The sequence below is a fragment of the Rhinoderma darwinii genome, chromosome 10 (assembly GCF_050947455.1).
Source record: "Rhinoderma darwinii isolate aRhiDar2 chromosome 10, aRhiDar2.hap1, whole genome shotgun sequence".
Lineage (NCBI taxonomy): Eukaryota > Metazoa > Chordata > Amphibia > Anura > Rhinodermatidae > Rhinoderma > Rhinoderma darwinii.
This window is the reverse complement of record NC_134696.1, coordinates 20144473-20162332: the sequence shown is the minus strand read 5'-3', so window position 1 is coordinate 20162332 and position 17860 is coordinate 20144473. Positions and strand designations below refer to the sequence as shown.

The 17860-nt window shown below is 40.9% G+C and overlaps 1 protein-coding gene across 3 annotated transcripts in view; it reads right to left on the bottom strand.

Moving 5' to 3' along the window:
- Positions 1 to 1059: 1059 nt before the first annotated feature.
- PLEKHG5 (pleckstrin homology and RhoGEF domain containing G5) overlaps positions 1060 to 17860 on the bottom strand; it is a 186344-nt gene continuing 169543 nt past the window's right edge. For all 3 annotated transcript variants that reach the window (XM_075839446.1, XM_075839447.1, XM_075839448.1), the window contains 13 exons: positions 15593 to 15763; positions 13805 to 13900; positions 12472 to 12522; positions 12054 to 12203; positions 11454 to 11564; positions 10123 to 10272; positions 8761 to 8898; positions 8467 to 8586; positions 7304 to 7436; positions 6784 to 6899; positions 6273 to 6421; positions 4656 to 5672; positions 1060 to 3308 (listed from right to left, as the gene is read on the bottom strand). In XM_075839446.1, the coding sequence (XP_075695561.1) occupies positions 3299 to 3308; positions 4656 to 5672; positions 6273 to 6421; positions 6784 to 6899; positions 7304 to 7436; positions 8467 to 8586; positions 8761 to 8898; positions 10123 to 10272; positions 11454 to 11564; positions 12054 to 12203; positions 12472 to 12522; positions 13805 to 13900; positions 15593 to 15763 (2412 nt within the window). In that variant the 3' untranslated portion in view covers positions 1060 to 3298. The remainder of the gene's footprint in view (positions 3309 to 4655; positions 5673 to 6272; positions 6422 to 6783; positions 6900 to 7303; positions 7437 to 8466; positions 8587 to 8760; positions 8899 to 10122; positions 10273 to 11453; positions 11565 to 12053; positions 12204 to 12471; positions 12523 to 13804; positions 13901 to 15592; positions 15764 to 17860) is intronic.

Genomic DNA, 17860 nt, shown 5'->3' with positions numbered 1-17860 from the left:
ATTCTGAAAAATGCTATTTTTTGTACATTTTCTCTAAATTTTGCAATTTTTCACAAATAAAGACTGAATATATCGACCAAATTTTACCACGAACATGAAGCCCAATGTGTCACGAGAAAACAATCTCAGAATCGCTTGGATAGGTTTAAGCATTCCGACGTTATTACCACATAAAGTGAAATATGTCAGATTTGAAAAATGGGCTCTGAGCCTTAAGGCCCAAACTAGGCTGCGTCCTTAAGGGGTTAACAGGTTGCACGTCTGCCTCTATAGAAGGTACTGCCCAATGCGGACTCAGACAAAGGGCACTAGACCCTGTTGTCTTCCCTAGGGTCCTATTCAATAATTATCCTGGTGTAGGAGTACTAACTCAGTATCGTTAGTGGTAGCCACAGTGCCCCCATAACAGTAACATTCTGAATATTTAAATAACAGTGACCTCGAGAGCCCCCATAAGAGATTAACTGTGCCCTGTGTTTAATGCTCACGCTACTGCCAGCAATGAGGGCTGCCTATGTTATGCCCTTTCGGAACGGCATTAGGTAGGGGGGCAGCACTTTGACGTCCATTCCTGACGGAGATTCCAGGAGAATAGATCAGTATCAGAAATATAAATGATCAGATTATTTATGCTGCAGGCCACGTTTTATACTATTTTCTATTCCTCACACGACCGTATTTTCATCTATCTGTAAATTTATGTCCGTAAATACTGATGGGTAGTCATCCGTAATTCATCCGTATATACGGAAGGGTATCCGTAAATTCGGTCCGTATTGCCTCCGTATTTGATCCGTATATACGGATCCGTAAAAAAGAGGGAGGCTGCAAATGATGTCACCAACATGTTGTATGGCAACGATTCCGTAAAAATACTGAAAAAAGTGTCCGTGGCCAATAGAAATGAATGGGTCCGTAATTACAGATGAAATATACGGTCGTGTGAATGGGGCCTTACATATATTATTTCCTGAAATGAAGACACACGTCTACCACGACATTTCAAAACAATTTAATTACATTTACAATTTTATTTCCAAATTATTAGGAAAAACTCAGTTTACTTATATACCGTAATTTTTTTTTTTTTTTTTTTTACAAAAATGATACCACTTTAAGAAGTAATATATATTTAATAAATAAAAATTACCCTGCCGGGTTATGTTGTGTAAAAACGTATGAATGCACATTACAATGCTCTATTATGTTACATTTATAATAAAACCGTATCCACTACATGGCGACCATTTTTAAAATTCGTTCCAAACGTTCGAAAATTTCAAATTTCTTAAAGGGGTCGTCTGAAAGTCCGCTCTTTTTTTTTCTCTGTAAAAACAGCGTCTCTCTTGTCTATGGCTTGTGTCTGGTTTTGCAGCTCAGCTCCATGGATGTGAATGGGACTGAGCTGCAATACCAGGCACAGCCTATGGACAAGGATGGCGCTGTTTTGGGAAAAAAGCAGACTCCTTTTTTCTAATCTCTGACTCATTAGTCCGAATTTGTAGGTTACATTCTTAGTGTAGTTCAGCTGTCAAAATGGCGGCCTCTACGGCGCAAAAGGCGACTGGTGCACGTTAGGAAATGAGATTATTTATGAAAATATGTCAGTAAAAGCTATTAATGACATGAACGCAAGTTATTATGACACGCTAGACTAATATGGTGATAGAATATGTACAGGTTACGGGTTTCTACATAGTACGGGATACTATAACTACAAATTATTTTACAAATAAAGTGCCCTTCAAAAGTTTAAATAATGTAACAACGAAAAAAGAAAAATTGAACAAATATTTTCAAGGAGAAATAACTTAAACATTGGCAAGCACCATGTCTGGGAAGAATAATACTGTCACTGTACATCTTTTCCACTGCCGTACAAAATCTATCAAAAAATACATTTCCCCCTCCTTATGGGGGGTTCACTTACTTAAACGCTAGCAACGCATCCTTTAAACTGAGTGACAGGATGAAGTCATATTGGTTCTAGTGGCTGTATGTCAGCGACACCAGCAATCTGAAAAGTCATAAGACATTCGTATCTACATATGAATTGGACTTTTAGGCGTCCAACTTTGGTCACATACGGAAGCTTTCAAGGGAACCCGTTTCTCAGTGTATATACAGGCGAGGAACCTCTGTATAATGCACACGCTATAACAACATAGATATATAGACTCCTGTAAATTATATCTATATAAAAACAGAGTTCTGAGTTCAACCATTATAACTGGTGATGTCATCGCTCCATTGTTCATCATACTGGTGGATTGTAAAGAATAACATACCCGAAACTGTAAAATTTACATCCCTGTGACTTTAATTAAAGGGGATGTCCACCTTTGGTTGGATTGTGGATTCTCTTCCCTGGAACTCATTATAGGGCGTCTCAATGCTGGAATCCCCACCCTCCAAGAGAAATTTGTAGCATAAAAAAAACTCTGCTATGAGATAATACAATGTGTTATGGCTAGTGCAGGGCCTGAGGGGGCGGAGCATGACAAAGAAAGTTATTCTTCGACGTTCTTTGAATCCCTGTGTCAAGCACCGCCTACTCAGACCCTGTTATAGGTATCACAAAGTTTACCAGTTTTACCCAGAGTGTTCCTTTAACTTTCAAAACTGGACAAACCCTTTAAGTAGTCACAAGATTCAATGGCAGGTCAAGACTAGAAAGAACCACAGATGATCTCTATACACCTATACAAGTCCAGGTGACTTGTAATAGCCTTATAATTTACAGTCGGTTAATATTATCCCTTTAGTCACTATGTCGACATGCAGCTTAATAAACATTTTCCGGACATTGATTTACGCTGTGCTAATAGACATATAAAGCTGATGTTTCCTAGTGGCAGGGGTCAGTATGTAAAACATTAAAGCAATATTGGTAAGAGAGTCTGGTGTATGCATAATTAAGCTCCATGAAGACGAGGCGGAGACGCTTGGTCATCATAACACTTGGGATCCATCAATGAGGCACACGTCCTACGGTCGCCAGTTGCTTTCTATGGCATTGCTTTCTGCCATAATAGTTCTCAACTTGAAGTTCTTTATTGCTCAAAGTGCAAATAAGACGCGTTTCAGAGTCTCGGAAGGGGGAGAAGATTTTCTGCAAATGTCTGTCCATGAATCCAGTTTCTTCCATCCATCCAGACCAACAGCAGCACAGAGGAACTAGACATGGGCCGCTGTATTCAGCCATGAGATCCATAAACAGCTGGTACAAGGGGTGCCGCCTGCTCAGAATATCGAATACGTTGTTCTTCTGCTGTCAACACGTTTCTGTTCCAATATATTACACCTCCCTGAAAAGACAACATATATGAATGTATACAGTATATAGCATAGACATCCATTATTTCCTATCCTTGGACTGAGCCCCCCTACTACTGGTAACGGGGATAAAAGCAGATCCCCAAATCCAAAAAGATAAATGGTCTACTGACTTGAAAGCGCACACAATTTTTATTTTTGTATTTGGGGAACTGCTTTTATCTACATTACCAATAAGGGTTTTGGTTTTAGTAGGGGAGGGGGGCTCTCTCTCCAGTGATAAGGATTAATACCCCCAATTTAATAGTGAAGAACATTTATTAATTATTTTTTTTTAGACCAACTAAACCGTGATATAATACTTTGTCATGTCTGACAGACTGGTTGCTAGGGATCACTACCTTAACAACCACATTTTTATATTGGGTTGCTAGGCAGTGCATTTCTAGCAACCAGTCTGAATCGGATTACATAGGTCTCCATCTCTAGGACCAATTCAACTGGATTAAGGGCAGAGAGGGCCAGATATCATAGGGGGGGTTCCCCACTAGGGACCCCTCTCTGAGCCGGAGTGGAGGGTCGCCAACAAGCATCAGGGGTATAGCGAGCCAAATCTTCCTCAGCTATTTGCCGGGGGTTTCGGGAGTGGGACCCAGTACATTCCCGCAGCGGCTCTCATCTTAAAGGGGTTGTTTGTAATGAGAAAACCCCCTTATTCCAGGTTTTTCCCTATCTTTTACAATTATATCATCCATAATATTGTTAAAATTCAGCCACTCAGGCCTAATTATGACGAGCGTATTATACGTCCGTGTGCTGTCTGTTATAAGAACGAACACACGGATCCATGCAAGTCAATGGGGCTGTTCACACGGGCGTTGTGAGGGGCCCGTGAAAAAACAGGACATGTCCTATTTTCACCCGACTTCATAAACTCAAGTCTATAAGGGATCTGTGAAAACGGGTTCCGCGCGGGTACGACTCAGACGTGAAAAACTCACATTTTTCACGTCCAAGTTTACACCCATTTGTCTGAATAAGCCCTAAACGCGCGTTTTACTTTCACACAGCTGCAGTTTGTTACATTGTTGCATCAATTTAGGCGTATCAAATCTTTCTCCTGGACTCCAGGATCATATCTCTTATCTGCACTAATACATTGTAACAGACTGCAGTTGTGTAAAAGTAGTGCTAGGCCTGTACTTGTTTTGTGTATACATAAAAAAAAAAAAATCCTTTCACTGACAGTAAGCAGAGATCTTGAGAAAAGTGAAGAATTGAAACACGTTAAGACAGGGAGGACATTTTTCTATATAGCTGCAGTCATCTCACTTACGTCTACTACGGAATGCATAGGAAATAAAATCAGAATCACTTACGAGGCCGTCAGCGTGGAATTAAGAAGTAAAGTCGTTCTAATCCTGTACAGTTGGGCCAAAGTAAGTTTCCTGTGTTGTGTGGATTGTGGGTCTGACATCGTCCGCCTGGCTAAGCCAGGGGAACCAACATTGTCCATTTCGGTCCCATCGTCCTCAACGTACTGGTCTGTATATGGACCACTGTATTCCTGTGATGGGGAGTCCAGCTCGAAATCTGGAAGAGAATCAAGTTGCTCCGAAAGAGGATCTTCGGTGGCTTTGGAAAATCGCATCTCTTCTGCGTCGGAAAGGTCAGAGGAACTGCTGCTGCAGCTACTTAGATTGACCACAATCTGTCTTGTACAGTCGGAGTTGGATCTGGGTTTTCCTAAATGTTCTTCGGCATTTCTCAAGGAACGTTCTACCAGGCTGGTTCTCTTGTGGGAAACATATGGAGCCCGGTCGTTTTTACTGCTGTCGGAGTCCATAAAAGCGTCCGGTCTCGGAGACATAAAGAGTTCGCACAGGCTCTTACTTTGAGTCAGCTGAGCTTCCTCATTATTGGGGTTTGTTGGTTCTATTGAAATCAGATGGAGGAGATTGGCCTCAGACTTGGATTTCAAGACCTTAGACTTGCATGGTAAGAGCTGGACCGGGGTTCTTCTCTTGAGTTTCGGAGACGACGAGCGCTGAGAAGTGACTGACTCCCTTTCTTCTTCTGTCATTTCTCGTTGTTGACGTTCTACAAACTCCTCCAGTGACGTCGGGGAGAGTGTCCCGTAAGCGCTGTCAATAGATGACGATCTACATCCGTTTGGCTCCAGTTTTAGATAGTTAGAATCCATGGCTGGGTTTGTATCGGAAGTCTCCGTGCTTTCGAACATGTCTCTGGTAGGTGTGATGGAGGAGGCGGTGGTGCTAATGGAAGTTTCATCAGACTGAGAGCTGAAGGGTCCTTGTTCAGTCTCAGGAGAAGAGAGGTCTTCACCGGCATCGATGACCACCACCGATATTGTCTCTGTCGAGCTGTCCGATTGGCTGCAACACACATAATGTGAAACGATTAATGCTCAAGAAAACAGTTAGGGTAAGTTCACACTTAACGTAATCGCAGCAGTCACATGGTGTGAAACGTCATCCCAGGAGGCTGGCCTGCAGGACGGCAGAGGTACGCGCCACCATGGCGACGTAAGTATCAAACTTTTTTTTTTATGTGCAGTATTCCACAGCGGACATTCCGGACGAAAAACTGCACCACAATTTGGTGCAGGTTTTTGGCCGGAATTGCCTGCGGCGCCCAGGTGGGATACGATGTGTGCTTTTTACATACCCTTATAGAAATCAATATGGATATACGGATAGTAATCATCGTCATCATCATCTAAGGAGCACATGAAGGCCCCTTATAACATACTGGAGTCTACACAAAGTCCATTCTAGAACCCGAATTTATCAGTGATTCTAAGACATTATAAACCCAACTGAGTAATGCTTATTCTCCCTGAGGTGGCGCTGCAGGAGAATTGAGCACTTCCTGCTGAGTTCCTCCTGGCGCAGGGCACCATATGATCAGCTTTTAACAAATAAAGAATGTCCAAAATTAGGCAACTCCATTAAGAAGGTAATAAGGTCACTCACCTTTGCATCATGTCAATGCTGCTTCGTCGCAGGATGGTCGGCGAGCTGGCTGCGGATGTGCCACTTTCCATATCTTCCTCCTCTTCTGGGAGGTGTGATAACTGCTGTAGGTTCTGCACATGCTCCTGACGCAGTCTCTGTAGCAGGTTCTACGGACATATAAAAATGAATACTGATAAACAAATTACTTTGTACAGTAGAGATGACTTACAGATAGTCAGGATTCAGTACATTAGACAACAGCGCCACTAGAGGTTCTAACAGGTATTGTATCATTTCCATTCCACTGTTTCTCGCAATGTAATTCAGTGCAAGTCCGTTCATATTACTTTATGGAACCCAAAGGGGTCCTCAATGATTTAACTATGGTATGGAAAGCAAAATAGTATTAAAAAAAAAAGGGAAGTTTTGAACTTTTGTGCTCAGTTTGGTTGATGCGACCTTAAAAACTGTGAACCCCTGTATTCTCCCAAACGTTCTCTAGAGGGCAGTGTGACAGCTTTTCATTTACCTGTGCATTGAAAATTGCTTCCACCCATCCTCTGCCCAACGACTGCCCACTGGCTTGAAAAGTATAGGCGCCCACTGCACTTCGGAATTCATTCAGGTAGATCAACAGGAAGGAACCTGAATAAAGAAGGAAGAAAGTAATGCGATAAGACTACTCAAAAAGTTATTGCATCCAGCCCTGTCTGCCAAGGTCAGCACACTAATGTCTTGAAATACTCTGTGCTGCTGTGACCATTAAAGGATACTTACCTTCCTTTAATGTGTGTTTTAGACAAACAATATTCAGCGTCCAAAGTTAATATTTACCTTTAACCTGACAAAACATCTGCTTTATTGTATGCAAAGTAAGGCCTCAGACCCACAGGAGATGAATGTGCAAAAACGAGTAACCATTGGCAACAACAAGTGGCGGCCAAGTCCCACGTTAATCAATCAAATGAAGAAAAGGAATGGTATGCGGGCGCCCTATTACCATCTAGTGTTCAAAAGTTATATTGCACCGGACGATAGTAATTGCTCACCTGTGTCTTTAAGTTCTCTACAGATGATTTTGTCCACCAGTAATGGCTGTCTGATAACTTTGGTTCTTTCTGCTTTCTTCACTGATTTTGTGATGAGGAAAAGATCCGTAAACAGGAAGCAGTAAACATCCATCTGTAAGTACAAATACATGTGGTTTATATGTATATATGTATGTATGTCACACCCTAAAACGTCAGTCTTTTAATTTTTGCTATAGGGCCCCCACTGCTTTATGGAAACCCCTGACTTGGACTATAAATTAGGGGAAATATAATATGTGCAACCAGTGCAGCCGCACACAAGGGGGCCCTCTGCTGCCTTAAAAAAAAATAATAGTGGTTCCTACTGTCTTTTAGATCACTTATTAGGGGTTACACTCACAAGTGAGTTTCAGTCAGGTAATGTACGGTGATGTCACAAGTTGGTTTCAGTCTGGTGAGAAACTGTGACATCACAAGTGTGTTTCAGTCAGGTAGGCTGCTGTGACATCACAAATCGGTTTCAGTCATGTAAGCTGCTATGACATCACAAGTAGGTTTCAGACAGGTACGCTGCTATGACATCACAAGTGGGTTTCAGTCAGGTAAGCTGCTATGGCATCACAAGTGGGTTTCAGACAGGTACGCTGCTATGACATCACAAGTGGGTTTCAGTCAGGTAAGCTGCTATGGCATCAGAAGTGGGTTTTAGTCAGGTAAGCTGCTGTGACAGCATAAAGGTTTCAGTCAGGTAAGCTATTGTGAAATCAAAAGGGGTTGGGTTAGGCAAGCTGCTATGACATCAAAAGTGGGTTTTAATTAACTAAGCTGCTATGACATCATACTTTTTTTCGTCAGGTAAACTAATGTGACATCACAAGTGGGTGAAGTCAGATTAGCTGCTGTGAGATCATCACAAGTAGACGGGTAACCTGCTGCGACATCACGAATGTGTATCACTCAAGTAAGCTGCTGTGATATCATAAGTGTGTCAGGCAAACTCGGTGGCGAACATAACATATATACTATCAAATTAGCAGTTGGGAATCAAGAGGCCCATATACTGTTCTTGCACAGGAGAATTCTGTAGATTGTCCACCCCTGCTATAACCTATACGTGGACTATCCCATACACTGATTTTAGATTGTAAGCTCTGCACAGCAGGCACTTTGTTATTATTGACCTTGCTGTCTTTTCCTTCTTTCATTTTGAGGCTTCCTTCCAGGAGAAGTTGTCGGGTATCATCGGGGGATGTTCCAATCATCTGCGCCGTCAAATCCAACTTACAGAATTCCTTCAATATCTAACATTGAAAAATATTAAACATTAGTTACATTAATAATATACAAATTACATAAAGAAAAATAGCGCTGGTGTCCATGGCAACGGGCCTTATACTAGTTCTCACTGGCCAATAAAATGGGAGCCAATTGGTTGTCATGGGTGACATCACTGATTCTTTTATCTAATTCCTTACCTTATCCACTTCATCAGAACTGCTCTCAACAGCTTCATACGAGTCAATGCGGCTAATGATGGCCACCAGTCGCTGCTGTTCCTGCCTTTGGCGCATTCGTGAGTTTACGTGATTGATGAAACGCTCCACTGAGTTTATCTATGGGGCAAAAACAGTATCACAATTTAGGGTCAATGACAAAAAATAGTTGCAATAAATCACTCCTGCCCAAAAATGTTGCCAATATTTTTGTGTATAACGGAATGTTCACAGGTTGCAGATAAGCAGCGGATTTTCCGTCTGGATTTGCTGGAAAGAACATCTGTAGTGTATTATAGAGGTCTTGACCGGAATACTCAGGCACATTTTTGGAGGTAACGTAATACTGTCCCCCTAAGCCTTAAATGTTATTTTTTTATCAATTAACTCATGGGCTTCAAATAGCAAAACAGTCTCAGTGGCCGTATTGCCCAATGAAGCAATCAGATTAATCTTTCATGGATTGATCGCTATTTTTGAGGCCGAGTATGTTCCCATATATATTTATACTAGATCCATTTCATTTCACAAATTTGTATTTTCTAACAAAGCAGCCAATCAGCAGTCAGTATTGACCTATATGTGCCACTGTAAACGCTCCAGTTTACTGTGGCCTAAGGGTGTATGTTGTGCGCCACATTTATGAGGTGTTTTAGACACTTTTTGCGCCTCATTTGACATATGGGTGAGACTTAGAGGGATCTAGGCGTGGCTTAGAGACGAGGGGTGTGGTCTAAAATGTGACGAATGTGGTCATATAGTGTTTATTTTAACGGAAATCACAGAAAACAATGAGATATGACCTCACTATGTGAATACACCCTAACTCAAATTCATGCTAATGGAGAGTAGCTGCACATACATAGATTAGGGCCTGTTCACATCAGAGTTCGGTTTCCACTGATGGATTCTGGCAGACCTTTCCATCGGAGGAACCCATCAACGGAAAGGCAAACGCAAACCATAGCTTCCGTTTGCATTACCAGTGATTTCAATGGTAACGCTTCCGTTGCTAATGGCTTCCGTTTGTCTCCGTTCCGTAAGATTTCCATTTTTTTGACAGAATCAATAACGCAGTCGCCTGCGAAAGGAAGCTATGGTTTCCGTTTGCCTTTCCATTGATGGGTTCCTCCGACGGAAAGGTCTGACAGAACCCATCAACGGAAACTGAACGCTGATGTGAACAGGCCCTTACTCTCCACCGGCAGACAGAACTAAAATCCTCCCGCTCCTTGGAATTGGTTCGATCGCCCACCCTGATCAGAGGGATTCGACCAGTTCCGATGACTGGGGTCCATTCAATTATATGGGAAAACTCATTTACGCCTAACCGGCATGATGTACCATAGTGATGATGGACTCTCTGATTTGAGGGTCGTCCGTCTTCTTCAGGATTGACTTGAGCAGCAGGGGGTACTTGGTGAGACGTTGATGCGGCTTCACGAGCATGTCGCTCAGCTTCAGGCGGTTGCACTGCTTGTGTTTCTCGGCCCACTGCAAAGACAAAATCCAGAATGGGTAAGGGTATGTGCACACACACTAATTACGTCCGTAATTGACGGACGTATTTCGGCCGCAAGTACCGGACCGAACACAGTGCAGGGAGCCGGGCTCCTAGCATCATAGTTATATACGATGCTAGGAGTCCCTGCCTCTCTGCAGGACAACTGTCCCGTACTGTAATCATGTTTTCAGTACGGGACAGTAGTTCCACGGAGAGGCAGGGACTCCTAGCATCGTACATATGTATGATGCTAGGAGCCCGGCTCCTTGCACTGAGTTCGGTCCACTACTTGCGGCCGAAATACGTCCGTAAATTACGGACGTAATTAGTGTGTGTGCACATACCCTAACACTGAATGATTTCTTATTATTTTGCGGCCTGAGCAGGCAAGAACACAGGGAGGATTTTACTCCGGCTTGCTGTCAGTGAAAGGAGACTATCACACAGCTGATAGTTTTCTCTTATCTTAACAGATACATTGTAACAATCAAGCTACAGTACAGTACAGGAGAGAGATATGTGTTGCTGTTGTATTTAGCTCACCTAGAATTATTTAGACTCCATACAATTGTAGCAAACTCTCAGCTGTGATAAGTATTAGAAAAGAAGGGCAGATTTAAGATTCTGGTTTATATAGAGCCAAAAAACTAGCGAACATGCCACATTTATGAAGTGTTTTAGACACCTTTTGCGCCTCACTAGACAAGTGGGTGGGATTTAGAAAAAAATGGTGTGGCTTAGAGACAAGGGGTGTGGCTTATAGACAAGAGGTGTGGCTTAGCGACAAGGGGTGTGGCTTAAAATGTGACAAATTCCACCAACCTTTTGGCACAAAACAATGGTCTAAAGTAATCCAACCAGAAGGTGGCATAAAGTTAGACAAACACATAAAACATACCTAGAAAAATGCACCAGATTTCTCATACAGCGTCAGTCCCTGGTTTCATTTTAAGAAGTCTAAATTTAAGACCGTATTGATAAATCTATCCCAATGTCCCTATTAGTTGACAGCAAGCAGAGATCTTGAAAATGTTGCAGAATCATTCAATGTATGTATATGAAGTCCCGGAAGAAGAAGGGATGTGATTCCGTTATTGGGACCTCAATGACAGCAGTCGGAGAAGAGAATATTCACAATCTACCGTATATTATACCAGGAGGTAAAACTCACCGTCACATACGCTCGAAACACTTCGTTGTCGCGATGCAGATTTCTCATATACTCCATACAACCCTCTTCTTCCATACAATATCTGATGTACGGCTTGAAAAGAGACTCAAACTGCAGGAAGAATCAGAAAAAACATTCAAAAAGTTGAACGGACACAAAAATTTCCATCCATCCACATATTGTAGAGGGAATTAGGTGTCGGTTGAATTCGCTACAAATAGGTCACATTCAGAGCTCTGCTATGTATTATGCATTATGTGCTAACACTATGTATTATGGAATAGCCTACATGGTTACCATTGCTGCTCGGCATTAACTGCCAATTAAGAGATAATTGAAAGCAATTAAAATCTAATTGTGGAAAGCCGGGAAAATGCCGAATAATTTTTCCTGCTGAGAAGGCGAGAATAGAAACTCTGATAATGTCCTGGGCCATATATATCCGTAATAACATCTCATGGAACCCCCTATACACATTGATAAGAATGCTAAAGTTTACATTTGACTTGCTCGCTGCTGCCCCTAGTGGCAGCATACGGTATAGTCGGCTCAGATTATGTTACTGACATTGAGCATTTACTAACACATTATTTTATTTACCATTTTGAATCCTTTCTGGAAGTCCACCGGGTTCAGCAAGCTTTTGGATTTCCTAGTCTTCTCCAGAACTGGCACCATGACATTGCCCCAGAGAGTCCGATGTAGCTGAATGATCTCCTGGACGTTGCTGAATAGTCTCTCTGGTTCCACCTGACACAAAAACACAATAGAGAGAGAGAAATTAGCTTAAAATTCTCTTTTTCAATGAGTGGGGGGAGGGGTGGCCGATTAATTGAAGGAGCTGTTTTGATAGGGCTACGGAGTCATGGTAATGGTTATGTTTGTCTACAGGGGAAAAAAAAGTTGCGACCATCTAAAAAATATGACTGTGAGTCACCGATAGTCCCAAGGCTGCTTACCACTTTTTTAAGGTTAAATTGAGTTTGTGGCGTGACATCATCGATGACTTCATTCTTACCTCACACAATAATCCGGATTCCTGAAGATTCAGCAGACAGCACAGGAACAGCTGTAAGAAGACGGCACGTGACGTGTAAGATTATATCATGACAGTTTTATTGGATAACAATATATAATGGTGTATGGGTGAACGTGTATTTGTGCAGATACGTGTGAGTCTGTATTATATATTTGTATACGGGGCCGGCCTTTGATTGGTTGGTGTCCTGTACAGTAACTTGCCCCCCCCTATCCTTATAGTGAACCACATAGTGCCCATATAATACAACCATACATTGTACAAATAACAACGCCCATTCCAAGAACTAAGCGATATATCTGCAGCCTGCGCAGAGGTATTTCCATCGGTTCGGGCAAAAATTGTGAAGTGAAGGGTGCGGGTTTCATATTCCCAGGTCATTAGGGCTCGTGGTGACCCTGTCAGTAATCAGCGGTATAGGCTGCACACCCCTAAGGCCAGTCCTGTGTGTATATGTGTATATATACGTGCATAATATGGGTATTATATATGTATATATTCTATTTAGCTATGTGTATACTATATGTAACTATATGTGTATAATATAGGCACTGCATGTTTATATAGTATAGGTATGTACCTGTGTATTTGTATATTATATGTACACATTTGTGTATGTAAAAATGATATTTGTAAAGCATCTGTATATGTTTATATGTGTATAGTATGTGCACATAGGTGTAGTGTATATCTACAATGTGTGTGTACTATATGTAAATACATGTGTATACCATATGTACTGTATGTATATATGTATAAATTATATGTATGGATATAGTATAGTATATAAGTTTATGTGTATATATGTAAATATATATATAGTATATTTACTGTGTTTATATTTGTATAGTATATGCACTGTATGGGTATATGTATACAGGTACAATAGTATAGGTATGTATGTATGTATGTATATGTGTATAGTATAAGTGTATGTGTATACTTTATGTAAATATATGTATGTAGTATATGTACTGAATGGATATATGTATAAATTATATGTATGTGTATATAGTATAGGTATGTATATGTGTATAGTATATGTACTGTATGGATATATGTATAAATTATATGTATGTGTATATAGTATAGGTATGTATGTATATGTGTATAGCATTTGTATATTATATGTAAATATATTTGTATAGTATATGCACTGTATGGGTATATGTATACAAGTATAGTATAGGTATGTATGTATATGTGTATAGCATTTGTATAGTATATGTAAATATATTTGTATAGTATATGCACTGTATGTATATTTATCTGGTATTTGTATGTAAAATCTATGAGATCTATATGTACTCACATCTGTTATGACCTTCAGTTTTTTGATGTATGTGGCTTCGGTGTAGATCAGCTCCCATATGGCCTCCTGCTGGTGGCACTGGCGTCTGGTTAAAGTCTGCAGGGACACAGAACAATGGTCAGTATGATGTACGAGGCTACAAATCAACCCGAGAGTGAAGACTAGACCAGCAGACCAGACCCCACTACCAGAACCCTACAGCTCCGAGCCCCCCTCCAATGTCTATGAAGGAGAGGGAGTTTATGAGACCTCGCTCACATGGTTGTTTTATATACATTTCTTAAGACCCATTGTTAGATGGTGCCAATCGTTAGGAGTCTTGTTTACGACCAAGGGGTGGAAGAAAAAAAACCTTCATGGATGGGAGAGAGAGCGCCAATCTTTAATGTATGATCGGACACAAGACCAGAACTTTGGGGAACATCATCGACTCTATCTCCACCATGTGCTAGTGCAGGCTACACCACCATATGGTGCCTCATGGAGACAACACAATATGGTGGCAGACTGAGTGCCCACGGGTCCATAATACAGACCCGTAGTTATAAATGAGGCCTTAGACAAGGAAGTTGCAAACAATTAGGACTGAGGGTTAGGAATATTCTGTCCTAGTGATATAATTCCCATGTAATAATACGGGTCAGCCGATTATATTCTGTACAGCTTTCTCTTCGTAATCATAATATAATAAAGGCTGGACCCACGGCTATAATTAAAGGGGTATTACAGTTTCTGCAAATAGAGGTTATACATTGCATAACAAAAAGTTATACAATTTTTCAAGATACTTTTTGTATCTGTTTCTCACAGTCTACAAGATCTCTGCTTGCAGCCAGTGAATAAGAATCTTATTTTTTTACTTCCATGAGGTTAAAATCTGTCCTGTTCATGTGATGGACACACAGCTGCACATCTCATAACAAAACATATCTCTGTCAGACTATGTTCACATCATGTTTGTAAACTACATTCGGCGCATACCCCCGAGGCCCCGACTTATCCATAGGTCCCATGCACCTGCCTTTTCAATACGTTATTCTATATGGAAGAATACAATACACCGCGCAGAATACGTTTTTTGCTCTGGGGTCCTATTTGCGAACCATACTACTGAATGTCTATACAGTGGCATACGTTGCAGTCTTCCATATGAGGTATATAGACATCTCCCCAATGTACACCTCAGACAGAAGGCTCAAGCGTGATGTGAACAGAGCCAACGCTGTACTGTAACTGTAAGGGTCCTATTACACGGGCTGACGTGGGCCGTGTAAACGAGCGTCGATCAAGGAGACCGCTCGTTGATCGTCGCTCATTTGCTCCTTTCACAAGGATCTAGTATGGGGACGAGCGATTGTTACTACGATCAGTCGTCCCCATACATTTCTATCATGTCGGCAGCGCGTCTTCCTGTTTACACCGGGAGAGGTGCTGCCGACAACGATAATATTTTAGGCTGACGAAACAAGACCATCATAACGTTTCATTTTCCAATCAATAACCTTTATTTGCTGAAAGCGTAATATCCCTTTAAAAATAGCATTATTACTTTATCATCCCCTCCTATTACTACGGCATTATTAGGCAATATACCAGTTATGTACATTTCTATGATACCGATACATTGTCCACCCCTAATATCAGTAACATTATAAATGATCTATTCCCAAATAAAACCAGGTGACATCACCGACCCAAGAGGCACAGTGTGCCCCACGCCTCGGCTATGTCATCAGCCCCCAATTAAAATGATCTTATACTATTAGGTTACAATTTTTGGTATTTTACCTCGGGAACATCAATGATTTCCTGCCAGGTGTCCTCAAGGCTGAGATTCGTGTCATCCTCTTCCTCCTCCCAAGAATCCTGATCGAAGCACAACTGTTGGGGGAGTTTAGGAAGTCCGAACATGCCGTATGAGTGCAGTTTACTCTCCAATTGTTCCATCTTATCCATCTCCTATAGGGAAGACATAATGTATTCATACAGGTCAGTATAGGAGAGATGTATAGTAAAATCAGAAACATCAGCAATCACAGGGTTAAACATACGTCCCAGCCTATAACAAAGGCAGAAGATACCAGGATTGTCACCACGTCATTTGACTCTCCATCCAGTTCTGATCTGGCAGCTGGTGGCGTATAACGACATTTAAGAAGTCGACCGTGTCATATATGGAACGTCAGCGTTGTCCACTGACCAGACTGCTGCTAATATATGCAAATGAGATGCTAATGAGATTAGCAGGGGAGCAGTGACACTTTGGGATTGAGCAGATTCCCTTCTTTGTTCGGCCGTTACTGTGGCTCGTGCTTGGACACTTGGCAAAAGCTCATGAGGTTTTTAAATGAAAAGCAACAGCTGGGAGCAAATGGGCGAGGGTCGTGGCGCTGAATGAGCCCCAGACAATTGGAGCTATCTGGACAATAATGAAATAATGACAGGGACACATAATCCTAAAAAGGATCAGGCCACGTAATAGGAAAGGCATCTATGGCGGGAGAATAATAGCATTAAATCACTAAGCCGTGTACTTCATTTTCTTTATTGGGGCTGATCACTATGGAAAGTCTGCGGAGCCATAGATAATTCTATAAAGGTATACAGGTCTATGCCGACAGATACACAAAAAACATAAATAATGAGTGGCATTTAAGGGAAAATTATTCTATCTATCTCATATCTATCTATCTATCTATCTACCTATCTATCTATCTATCTATCTATCTATCTATCTATCTATCTATCTATCTATCTATCTATCTATCTATCTATCTATCTATCTATCTCATATCTATCTATCTATCTACCTTATCTATCTATCTATCTATCTATCTATCTATCTATCTATCTATCTATCTATCTATCTATCTATCTATCTTATCTATCTTATCTATCTATCTATCTACCTTATCTATCTATCTATCTATCTATCTATCTATCTATCTATCTATCTATCTATCTATCTATCTATCTATCTATCTATCTCATATCTATCTATCTCATATCTATCTATCTCATATCTATCTATCTCATATCTATCTATCTATCTATCTATCTATCTATCTATCTATCTATCTATCTATCTATCTATCTATCTATCTATCTCATATCTATCTATCTATCTATCTATCTATCTATCTATCTATCTATCTATCTATCTATCTATCTATCTATCTCATATCTATCTATCTCATATCTATCTATCTATCTATCTATCTATCTATCTATCTATCTATCTATCTATCTATCTATCTATCTATCTATCTATCTCATATCTATCTCCTATCTATCTATCTATCTATCTATCTATCTATCTATCTATCTATCTATCTATCTTCTATCTATCTATCTATCTATCTATCTATCTATCTATCTATCTATCTATCTATCTATCTATCTATCTCATATCTATCTATCTATCTATCTATCTATCTATCTATCTATCTATCTATCTATCTATCTATCTATCTCATATCTATCTATCTATCTATCTATCTATCTATCTATCTATCTATCTATCTATCTATCTATCTATCTATCTATCTATCGTCTGTAGTAGAAGGATCTGATCAGAGGCATAACTTGAAGCTCCGAGGCCCCAATGCAAATTCTATAACAGGGCCCCCACCTACCATATATAATTTACAATACTGGTGTATTCTTATGCGGCCGAGTGGCTTTTGGGTCCCCTTAAGCTACATTAAGGGGGTTTTACACTGGGCGATTATCAGGCAGACGAGTGTTCATATAACGCTCATTGCCGATAATTTCCCTGTGTAAAGGGGAACGATCAGCAGATGAATGATCATCCGCTGGTCGTATCGTTTAAAAAACGTGAAATGTTATCTTGTCGGCAGCACATCTTGGTGTGTAAACAGGGAGACGCGCGGCCGACATGATAATAGTGTATGGGGACGAGCGATCGTAGTAAGAATCGCTCATCCCTACTCATAGCTCCGTGTTACAGGAGCAAACGAGCGCCGAACAACGATGTCTCGTTAACCGGCACTCGCTGCACCGGCCGACTGTCGGTCGGTGTAAAAGGCCCTTTAC